Below are 12,517 nucleotides of genomic sequence, written 5' to 3' on the forward strand. Positions count from 1 at the left end.
CTTAGGATGATGTGCCTTGGGTGCATTCTGAATGACATTCAAAATTTTGCATCTGAGAATCCCATTATACCATTTATATTATTCTCTTTCACAGAAACTACATCACCCCCCACATCAGTTACAATGACAGGTAAGTTTGTTCTAATTGCTCTGGATGGAATGGACCAAATTAATTATACGTCATTTTTTGGTTGCAGTTCATGTTGGGAACTTTCTTTAAAGTGCTCAATTCACACACATGAACCATGTTTCCACTCACACGTTAACTTCTCCCATTTATATGAAACAAAGGGAAGTAATTTATATGCTCTTGGTTTCCATTTGATGCATCAACACTAATTTCCTTCAATTTCTCGATCTGTGTGCAGAAATACACATGACTGATCCTTCAAAAGTGGAGGAAAATAAACAGAAATGTCCAAAATATATAATCCTTTCCTACGATCTGTAATTTGAGGAAAATGAACCTTATTCTCTCGCCAGTACATGTCCGGCAACACTGATGCAATCCCCTGAAAAGTAGACAAAATAAGGAAGGGAAAATGCATGAAAAAAACAGTTGTGGAACCAGCCTCATTCTCAAATGTATGAAGGGATAGGGAAACTTGTTAGTTAGTCACTAGAACATGTTTACATGTTGTAAGGAGGAATGGTATCATGGTACTGAGTGACACAGACTTTTCACATCTTCAACATGACTCAGTGCTTCTTTCCAAAATTATTAAATAGTGTCCTGAGACACAATGGAGAGATATTCACTGGTAGAGCATTTATTTCCGTACCTTGTAAACTTATTTTCTCATCATTTAACTGTTATGCCATAACATAATGGCTGATAATCTCGTATTCCACCTAATGATTGCACCACATGCACAACAATTATTAACTGGGGTATGAGAAGTGTCGGCACCTGATGGAGAGTAAACTGAAATAACCAGCATGACCATTCAGATCAAGACAAGGCACTGCAAACTATTAACTCAATATACAGGAAATTTTCTGCCAAGACATCCATGAGTATGAAGGGTGATACAACTGGTCCATCATAAGATACAATCTGCATATCTATGTTATGTTCTACATTGGATGTTTGAGTTATGTTTTACAACAATCTCCTTTACAGGTGGAAATACAGGAAATACAACAGGTAAGAGCCGTAGATTTCACAATCATTCTTCCACGATGCAGTGATATGATGTTTGGGTATTGAAGTATTTCATGTTGTTCTTATCTTAAAAATTCCTCTGTGGAAATCTCACGATTTTCAAGCAAGCAACTCAACAATGTTGACTTGGTAACACTGAATTACGGCAGCTAAGCTTAAATCGGGGCATCTCCCCTGCCGAATGGAAGGGTAAGTACTATGAATCAGTACGGTGATAAGACGGCTCTTAACGTGAACACAGTCAGAGTCAAATTGATTACATTTTGCCAATATTCTTTTCAATTGCCATTAAGAGAAATCTTTCAAAAACTTCAATCAGAGATTTTCGAAGCAGATATCAGGACTTGAAAACATACTCTTCACGGCATTGATTATGCCATATGGTGAATGTTATGTTCACCTGCTTCACAGGAATGCAAGCTGAATTGAAATTTCAAACAGTCATGATTGAAATTGAGTTTTCTGCCTCACAACTTCAATGGCACAGGAATACATCCTCTTTCAGTCTCTATGTTGTGTTTTCAAGATATGAGACACTTAACCAAAAGTGTCCCATTATCTTAGGATGATGTGCCTTGGGTGCATTCTGAATGACATTCAAAATTTTGCATCTGAGAATCCCATTATACCATTTATATTATTCTCTTTCACAGAAACTACATCACCCCCCACATCAGTTACAATGACAGGTAAGTTTGTTCTAATTGCTCTGGATGGAATGGACCAAATTAATTATATGTCATTTTTTGGTTGCAGTTCATGTTGGAAACTTTCTTTAAAGTGCTCAATTCACACACATGAACCATGTTTCCACTCACACGTTAACTTCTCCCATTTATAGGAAACAAAGGGAAGTAATTTATATGCTTTTGGTTTCCATTTGATGCATCAACACTAATTTCCTGTCAATTTCTCGATCTGTGTGCAGAAATACACATGACTGATCCTTCAAAAGTGGAGGAAAATAAACAGAAATGTCCAAAATATATAATCCTCTCCTACGATCTGTCTTTTGAGGAAAATGAACCTTATTCTCTCGCCAATACACGTCCGGCAACGCTGATGCAAGCCCCTGAAAAGTAGACAAAATAAGGAAGGGAAAATGCAAGAAAAAAACATAGTTGTGGAACCAGCCCCATTCACAAATGTATGAAGGGATAGGGAAACTTGTTAGTTAGTTACTAGAACATGTTTACATGTTGTAAGGAGGAATGGTATCATGGTACTGAGTGACACAGACTTTACGCATCTTCAACATGTCTCAGTGCTTCTTTCCAAAATTATTAAATAGTGTTCTGAGACACAATGTAGAGATAATCACTTGTAGAGCCTTTATTTCCGTATCTTGTAAACTTATTTTCTCATCATTTAACTGTTATGTCATATTATAATGGCTGATTATCTCGTGTTCCACCTAATGATTGTGCCACATGCACAACAATTATTAACTGGGGTATGAGAAGTGTCGGCACCTGATGGAGAGTAAACTAAATAACCAGCATGGCCATTCAGATCAAGACAAGGCACTGCAAACTATTAACTCAATATACAGGAAATTTTCTGCCAACACATCAATGAGTATGAAGGGTGATACAACTGGTCCATCATCAGACACAATCTGCATATCTATGTTATGTTGAACATTGGATGTTTGAGTTATGTTTTACAACAATCTCCTTTACAGGTGGAAATACAGAAAATACAACAGGTAAGAGCCGTAGATTTCACAATCATTCTTCCACGATGCAGTGATATGATGTTTGGGTATTGAAGTATTTCATGTGGTTCTTATCTTAAAAATTCCTCTGTGGAAATCTCACGATTTTCAAGCAAGCAGCTCAACAATGTTGACTTGGTAACACTGAATTACGGCAGCTAAACTTAAATCGGGGCATCTCCCCTGCCGGATGGAAGTGTAAGTGCTATGAATCAATATGTTCATAAGACGGCTCTTAACGTCAATACAGTCAGATGCAAATTGGTTACATTTTGCCAATATTCTATTCAATTGCCATTAAGAGAAGTCTTTCAATCAGAGAATTTCGAAGCAGATATCTGGTCTTGAAAACATACTCTTCACGGCATTGATTATGCCATATGGTGAATGTTATGTTCACCTGCATCACAAGAATGCTAGCTGAAATGAAATTTCAAACAATCATGACTGAAATGAGTTTTCTGCTTCACAACTTCAATGGCACAGGAATACATCCTCTTTCAGTCTCTATGTTGTGTTTTCAAGATATGAGACACTTAACCAAAAGTGTCCCAGAATCTTAGGATGATGTGCCTTGGGTGCATTCTGAATGACATTCAAAATTTTGCATCTGAGAATCCCATTATACCATTTATATTATTCTCTTTCACAGAAACTACATCACCCCCCACATCAGTTACAATGACAGGTAAGTTTGTTCTAATTGCTCTGGATGGAATGGACCAAATTAATTATACGTCATTTTTTGGTTGCAGTTCATGTTGGGAACTTTCTTTAAAGTGCTCAATTCACACACATGAACCATGTTTCCACTCACACGTTAACTTCTCCCATTTATATGAAACAAAGGGAAGTAATTTATATGCTCTTGGTTTCCATTTGATGCATCAACACTAATTTCCTTCAATTTCTCGATCTGTGTGCAGAAATACACATGACTGATCCTTCAAAAGTGGAGGAAAATAAACAGAAATGTCCAAAATATATAATCCTTTCCTACGATCTGTAATTTGAGGAAAATGAACCTTATTCTCTCGCCAGTACATGTCCGGCAACACTGATGCAATCCCCTGAAAAGTAGACAAAATAAGGAAGGGAAAATGCATGAAAAAAACAGTTGTGGAACCAGCCTCATTCTCAAATGTATGAAGGGATAGGGAAACTTGTTAGTTAGTCACTAGAACATGTTTACATGTTGTAAGGAGGAATGGTATCATGGTACTGAGTGACACAGACTTTTCACATCTTCAACATGACTCAGTGCTTCTTTCCAAAATTATTAAATAGTGTCCTGAGACACAATGGAGAGATATTCACTGGTAGAGCATTTATTTCCGTACCTTGTAAACTTATTTTCTCATCATTTAACTGTTATGCCATAACATAATGGCTGATAATCTCGTATTCCACCTAATGATTGCACCACATGCACAACAATTATTAACTGGGGTATGAGAAGTGTCGGCACCTGATGGAGAGTAAACTGAAATAACCAGCATGACCATTCAGATCAAGACAAGGCACTGCAAACTATTAACTCAATATACAGGAAATTTTCTGCCAAGACATCCATGAGTATGAAGGGTGATACAACTGGTCCATCATAAGATACAATCTGCATATCTATGTTATGTTCTACATTGGATGTTTGAGTTATGTTTTACAACAATCTCCTTTACAGGTGGAAATACAGGAAATACAACAGGTAAGAGCCGTAGATTTCACAATCATTCTTCCACGATGCAGTGATATGATGTTTGGGTATTGAAGTATTTCATGTTGTTCTTATCTTAAAAATTCCTCTGTGGAAATCTCACGATTTTCAAGCAAGCAACTCAACAATGTTGACTTGGTAACACTGAATTACGGCAGCTAAGCTTAAATCGGGGCATCTCCCCTGCCGAATGGAAGGGTAAGTACTATGAATCAGTACGGTGATAAGACGGCTCTTAACGTGAACACAGTCAGAGTCAAATTGATTACATTTTGCCAATATTCTTTTCAATTGCCATTAAGAGAAATCTTTCAAAAACTTCAATCAGAGATTTTCGAAGCAGATATCAGGACTTGAAAACATACTCTTCACGGCATTGATTATGCCATATGGTGAATGTTATGTTCACCTGCTTCACAGGAATGCAAGCTGAATTGAAATTTCAAACAGTCATGATTGAAATTGAGTTTTCTGCCTCACAACTTCAATGGCACAGGAATACATCCTCTTTCAGTCTCTATGTTGTGTTTTCAAGATATGAGACACTTAACCAAAAGTGTCCCATTATCTTAGGATGATGTGCCTTGGGTGCATTCTGAATGACATTCAAAATTTTGCATCTGAGAATCCCATTATACCATTTATATTATTCTCTTTCACAGAAACTACATCACCCCCCACATCAGTTACAATGACAGGTAAGTTTGTTCTAATTGCTCTGGATGGAATGGACCAAATTAATTATATGTCATTTTTTGGTTGCAGTTCATGTTGGAAACTTTATTTAAAGTGCTCAATTCACACACATGAACCATGTTTCCACTCACACGTTAACTTCTCCCATTTATAGGAAACAATGGGAAGTAATTTATATGCTCTTGGTTTCCATTTGATGCATCAACACTAATTTCCTGTCAATTTCTCGATCTGTGTGCAGAAATACACATGACTGATCCTTCAAAAGTGGAGGAAAATAAACAGAAATGTCCAAAATATATAATCCTCTCCTACGATCTGTCTTTTGAGGAAAATGAACCTTATTCTCTCGCCAATACACGTCCGGCAACGCTGATGCAAGCCCCTGAAAAGTAGACAAAATAAGGAAGGGAAAATGCAAGAAAAAAACATAGTTGTGGAACCAGCCCCATTCTCAAATGTATGAAGGGATAGGGAAACTTGTTAGTTAGTCTCTAGAACATGTTTACATGTTGTAAGGAGGAATGGTATCATGGTACTGAGTGACACAGACTTTACACATCTTCAACATGTCTCAGTGCTTCTTTCCAAAATTATTAAATAGTGTCCTGAGACACAATGGAGAGATAATCACTTGTAGAGCCTTTATTTCCGTATCTTGTAAACTTATTTTCTCATCATTTAACTGTTATGTCATATTATAATGACTGATTATCTCGTGTTCCACCTAATGATTGTGCCACATGCACAACAATTATTAACTGGGGTATGAGAAGTGTCGGCACCTGATGGAGAGTAAACCTAAATAACCAGCATGGCCATTCAGATCAAGACAAGGCACTGCAAACTATTAACTCAATATACAGGAAATTTTCTGCCAACACTTCAATGAGTATGAAGGGTGATACAACTGGTCCATCATCAGACACAATCTGCATATCTATGTTATGTTGAACATTGGATGTTTGAGTTATGTTTTACAATAATCTCCTTTACAGGTGGAAATACAGGAAATACAACAGGTAAGAGTCGTAGATTTCACAATCATTCTTCCACGATGCAGTGATATGATGTTTGGGTATTGAAGTATTTCATGTGGTTCTTATCTTAAAAATTCCTCTGTGGAAATCTCACGATTTTCAAGTAAGCAGCTCAACAATGTTGACTTGGTAACACTGAATTACGGCAACTAAGCTTAAATCGGGGCATCTCCCCTGCCGGATGGAAGTGTAAGTGCTATGAATCAATATGGTCATAAGACGGCCCTTAACGACAATACAGTCAGATGCAAATTGATTACATTTTGCCAATATTCTATTCAATTGCCATTAAGAGAAGTCTTTCAATCAGAGAATTTCGAAGCAGATATCTGGTCTTGAAAACATACTCTTCACGGCATTGATTATGCCATATGGTGAATGTTATGTTCACCTGCTTCACAAGAATGCTAGCTGAAATGAAATTTCAAACAGTCGTGACTGAAATTCAGTTTTCTGCTTCACAACTTCAATGGCACAGGAATACATCCTCTTTCAGTCTCTATGTTGTGTTTTCAAGATATGAGACACTTAACCAAAAGTGTCCCATTATCTTAGGATGATGTGCCTTGGGTGCATTCTGAATGACATTCAAAATTTTGCATCTGAGAATCCCATTATACCATTTATATTATTCTCTTTCACAGAAACTACATCACCCCCCACATCAGTTACAATGACAGGTAAGTTTGTTCTAATTGCTCTGGATGGAATAGACCAAATTAATTATACGTCATTTTTTGGTTGCAGTTAATGTTGGGAACTTTCTTTAAAGTGCTCAATTCATACACATGAACCATGTTTCCACTCACACGTTAACTTCTCCCATTTATATGAAACAAAGGGAAGTAATTTATATGCTCTTGGTTTCCATTTGATGCATCAACACTAATTTCCTGTCAATATCTCGATCTGTGTGCAGAAATACACATGACTGATCCTTCAAAAGTGGAGGAAAATAAACAGAAATGTCCAAAATATACAATCCTTTCCTACGATCTGTAATTTGAGGAAAATGAACCTTATAGTCTCGCCAATACACGTCCGGCAACGCTGATGCAAGCCCCTGAAAAGTAGACAAAATAAGGAAGGGAAAATGCATGAAAAAAACATAGATGTGCAACCACCCCCATTCTCAAATATATGAAGGGATAGAGAAACTTGATAGTTAGTTACTAGAACATGTTTACATGTTGTAAGGAGGAATGGTATCATGGTACTGAGTGACACAGACTTTACGCATCTTCAACATGTCTCAGTGCTTCTTTCCAAAATTATTAAATAGTGTTCTGAGACACAATGTAGAGATAATCACTTGTAGAGCCTTTATTTCCGTATCTTGTAAACTTATTTTCTCATCATTTAACTGTTATGTCATATTATAATGGCTGATTATCTCGTGTTCCACCTAATGATTGTGCCACATGCACAACAATTATTAACTGGGGTATGAGAAGTGTCGGCACCTGATGGAGAGTAAACTAAATAACCAGCATGGCCATTCAGATCAAGACAAGGCACTGCAAACTATTAACTCAATATACAGGAAATTTTCTGCCAACACATCAATGAGTATGAAGGGTGATACAACTGCTCCATCATCAGACACAATCTGCATATCTATGTTATGTTGAACATTGGATGTTTGAGTTATGTTTTACAACAATCTCCTTTACAGGTGGAAATACAGAAAATACAACAGGTAAGAGCCGTAGATTTCACAATCATTCTTCCACGATGCAGTGATATGATGTTTGGGTATTGAAGTATTTCATGTGGTTCTTATCTTAAAAATTCCTCTGTGGAAATCTCACGATTTTGAAGCAAGCAGCTCAACAATGTTGACTTGGTAACACTGAATTACGGCAGCTAAACTTAAATCGGGGCATCTCCCCTGCCGGATGGAAGTGTAAGTGCTATGAATCAATATGTTCATAAGACGGCTCTTAACGTCAATACAGTCAGATGCAAATTGATTACATTTTGCCAATATTCTATTCAATTGCCATTAAGAGAAGTCTTTCAATCAGAGAATTTCGAAGCAGATATCTGGTCTTGAAAACATACTCTTCACGGCATTGATTATGCCATATGGTGAATGTTATGTTCACCTGCTTCACAAGAATGCTAGCTGAAATGAAATTTCAAACAATCATGACTGAAATGAGTTTTCTGCTTCACAACTTCAATGGCACAGGAATACATCCTCTTTCAGTCTCTATGTTGTGTTTTCAAGATATGAGACACTTAACCAAAAGTGTCCCATTATCTTAGGATGATGTGCCTTGGGTGCATTCTGAATGACATTCAAAATTTTGCATCTGAGAATCCCATTATACCATTTATATTATTCTCTTTCACAGAAACTACATCACCCCCCACATCAGTAACAATGACAGGTAAGTTTGTTCTAATTGCTCTGGATGGAATGGACCAAATTAATTATACGTCATTTTTTGGTTGCAGTTCATGTTGGGAACTTTCTTTAAAGTGCTCAATTCACACACATGAACCATGTTTCCACTCACACGTTAACTTTTCTCATTTATATGAAACAAAGGGAAGTAATTTATATGCTCTTGGTTTCCATTTGATGCATCAACACTAATTTCCTTCAATTTCTCGATCTGTGTGCAGAAATACACATGTCTGATCCTTCAAAAGTGGAGGAAAATAAACAGAAATGTCCAAAATATATAATCCTCTCCTACGATCTGTCTTTTGAGGAAAATGAACCTTATTCTCTCGCCAATACACGTCCGGTAACGCTGATACAAGCCCCTGAAAAGTAGACAAAATAAGGAAGGGAAAATGCAAGAAAAAAACATAGTTGTGGAACCAGCCCCATTCTCAAATGTATGAAGGGATAGGGAAACTTGTTAGTTAGTCACTAGAACATGTTTACCAATTATAAGGAGGAATGGTATCATGGTACTGAGTGACACAGACTTTTCACATCTTCAACATGACTCAGTGCTTCTTTCCAAAATCATTAAATAGTGTCCTGAGACACAATGGAGAGATAATCACTGGTAGAGCATTTATTTCCGTATCTTGTAAACTTATTTTCTCATCATTTAACTGTTATGTCATAATATAATGGCTGATTATCTTGTGTTCCACCTAATGATTGTGCCACATGCACAACAATTATTAACTGGGGTATGAGAAGTGTCGGCACCTGATGGAGAGTAAACCTAAATAACCAGCATGGCCATTCAGATCAAGACAAGGCACTGCAAACTATTAACTCAATATACAGGAAATTTTCTGCCAACACTTCAATGAGTATGAAGGGTGATACAACTGGTCCATCATCAGACACAATCTGCATATCTATGTTATGTTGAACATTGGATGTTTGAGTTATGTTTTACAACAATCTCCTTTACAGGTGGAAATACAGGAAATACAACAGGTAAGAGTCGTAGATTTCACAATCATTCTTCCACGATGCAGTGATATGATGTTTGGGTATTGAAGTATTTCATGTGGTTCTTATCTTAAAAATTCCTCTGTGGAAATATCACGATTTTCAAGTAAGCAGCTCAACAATGTTGACTTGGTAACACTGAATTACGGCAACTAAGCTTAAATCGGGGCATCTCCCCTGCCGGATGGAAGTGTAAGTGCTATGAATCAATATGGTCATAAGACGGCCCTTAACGACAATACAGTCAGATGCAAATTGATTACATTTTGCCAATATTCTATTCAATTGCCATTAAGAGAAGTCTTTCAATCAGAGAATTTCGAAGCAGATATCTGGTCTTGAAAACATACTCTTCACGGCATTGATTATGCCATATGGTGAATGTTATGTTCACCTGCTTCACAAGAATGCTAGCTGAAATGAAATTTCAAACAGTCGTGACTGAAATTCAGTTTTCTGCTTCACCACTTCAATGGCACAGGAATACATCCTCTTTCAGTCTCTATGTTGTGTTTTCAAGATATGAGACACTTAACCAAAAGTGTCCCATTATCTTAGGATGATGTGCCTTGGGTGCATTCTGAATGACATTCAAAATTTTGCATCTGAGAATCCCATTATACCATTTATATTATTCTCTTTCACAGAAACTACATCACCCCCCACATCAGTTACAATGACAGGTAAGTTTGTTCTAATTGCTCTGGATGGAATAGACCAAATTAATTATACGTCATTTTTTGGTTGCAGTTAATGTTGGGAACTTTCTTTAAAGTGCTCAATTCACACACATGAACCATGTTTCCACTCACACGTTAACTTCTCCCATTTATATGAAACAAAGGGAAGTAATTTATATGCTCTTGGTTTCCATTTGATGCATCAACACTAATTTCCTGTCAATATCTCGATCTGTGTGCAGAAATACACATGACTGATCCTTCAAAAGTGGAGGAAAATAAACAGAAATGTCCAAAATATACAATCCTTTCCTACGATCTGTAATTTGAGGAAAATGAACCTTATTCTCTCGCCAATACACGTCCGGCAACGCTGATGCAAGCCCTTGAAAAGTAGACAAAATAAGGAAGGGAAAATGCATGAAAAAAACATAGATGTGCAACCACCCCCATTCTCAAATGTATGAAGGGATAGGGAAACTTGTTAGTTAGTTACTAGAACATGTTTACATGTTGTAAGGAGGAATGGTATCATGGTACTGAGTGACACAGACTTTACGCATCTTCAACATGTCTCAGTGCTTCTTTACAAAATTATTAAATAGTGTTCTGAGACACAATGTAGAGATAATCACTTGTAGAGCCTTTATTTCCGTATCTTGTAAACTTATTTTCTCATCATTTAACTGTTATGTCATATTATAATGGCTGATTATCTCGTGTTCCACCTAATGATTGTGCCACATGCACAACAATTATTAACTGGGGTATGAGAAGTGTCGGCACCTGATGGAGAGTAAACTAAATAACCAGCATGGCCATTCAGATCAAGACAAGGCACTGCAAACTATTAACTCAATATACAGGAAATTTTCTGCCAACACATCAATGAGTATGAAGGGTGATACAACTGGTCCATCATCAGACACAATCTGCATATCTATGTTATGTTGAACATTGGATGTTTGAGTTATGTTTTACAACAATCTCCTTTACAGGTGGAAATACAGAAAATACAACAGGTAAGAGCCGTAGATTTCACAATCATTCTTCCACGATGCAGTGATATGATGTTTGGGTATTGAAGTATTTCATGTGGTTCTTATCTTAAAAATTCCTCTGTGGAAATCTCACGATTTTCAAGCAAGCAGCTCAACAATGTTGACTTGGTAACACTGAATTACGGCAGCTAAACTTAAATCGGGGCATCTCCCCTGCCGGATGGAAGTGTAAGTGCTATGAATCAATATGTTCATAAGACGGCTCTTAACGTCAATACAGTCAGATGCAAATTGGTTACATTTTGCCAATATTCTATTCAATTGCCATTAAGAGAAGTCTTTCAATCAGAGAATTTCGAAGCAGATATCTGGTCTTGAAAACATACTCTTCACGGCATTGATTATGCCATATGGTGAATGTTATGTTCACCTGCTTCACAAGAATGCTAGCTGAAATGAAATTTCAAACAATCATGACTGAAATGAGTTTTCTGCTTCACAACTTCAATGGCACAGGAATACATCCTCTTTCAGTCTCTATGTTGTGTTTTCAAGATATGAGACACTTAACCAAAAGTGTCCCAGAATCTTAGGATGATGTGCCTTGGGTGCATTCTGAATGACATTCAAAATTTTGCATCTGAGAATCCCATTATACCATTTATATTATTCTCTTTCACAGAAACTACATCACCCCCCACATCAGTTACAATGACAGGTAAGTTTGTTCTAATTGCTCTGGATGGAATGGACCAAATTAATTATACGTCATTTTTTGGTTGCAGTTCATGTTGGGAACTTTCTTTAAAGTGCTCAATTCACACACATGAACCATGTTTCCACTCACACGTTAACTTCTCCCATTTATATGAAACAAAGGGAAGTAATTTATATGCTCTTGGTTTCCATTTGATGCATCAACACTAATTTCCTTCAATTTCTCGATCTGTGTGCAGAAATACACATGACTGATCCTTCAAAAGTGGAGGAAAATAAACAGAAATGTCCAAAATATATAATCCTTTCCTACGATCTGTAATTTGAGGAAAATGAACCTTATTCTCTCGCCAGTAC

The 12,517-nt window shown here is 36.9% G+C and overlaps 1 protein-coding gene across 1 annotated transcript in view; it reads left to right on the top strand.

Moving 5' to 3' along the window:
• Positions 1–12,517, top strand: part of LOC138762469 (uncharacterized) — a 44,488-nt gene that overhangs the window by 8,486 nt on the left and 23,485 nt on the right. The window contains exons 11-25 of the mRNA XM_069936226.1: positions 95–130; positions 1,124–1,147; positions 1,819–1,854; positions 2,850–2,873; positions 3,535–3,570; positions 4,564–4,587; positions 5,259–5,294; positions 6,291–6,314; positions 6,977–7,012; positions 8,008–8,031; positions 8,693–8,728; positions 9,724–9,747; positions 10,410–10,445; positions 11,441–11,464; positions 12,126–12,161. Coding sequence (XP_069792327.1) covers positions 95–130; positions 1,124–1,147; positions 1,819–1,854; positions 2,850–2,873; positions 3,535–3,570; positions 4,564–4,587; positions 5,259–5,294; positions 6,291–6,314; positions 6,977–7,012; positions 8,008–8,031; positions 8,693–8,728; positions 9,724–9,747; positions 10,410–10,445; positions 11,441–11,464; positions 12,126–12,161 — 456 coding nt within the window. The remainder of the gene's footprint in view (positions 1–94; positions 131–1,123; positions 1,148–1,818; positions 1,855–2,849; positions 2,874–3,534; positions 3,571–4,563; positions 4,588–5,258; positions 5,295–6,290; positions 6,315–6,976; positions 7,013–8,007; positions 8,032–8,692; positions 8,729–9,723; positions 9,748–10,409; positions 10,446–11,440; positions 11,465–12,125; positions 12,162–12,517) is intronic.

The sequence above is a fragment of the Narcine bancroftii genome, chromosome 4, assembly GCF_036971445.1.
Source record: "Narcine bancroftii isolate sNarBan1 chromosome 4, sNarBan1.hap1, whole genome shotgun sequence".
NCBI lineage: Eukaryota > Metazoa > Chordata > Chondrichthyes > Torpediniformes > Narcinidae > Narcine > Narcine bancroftii.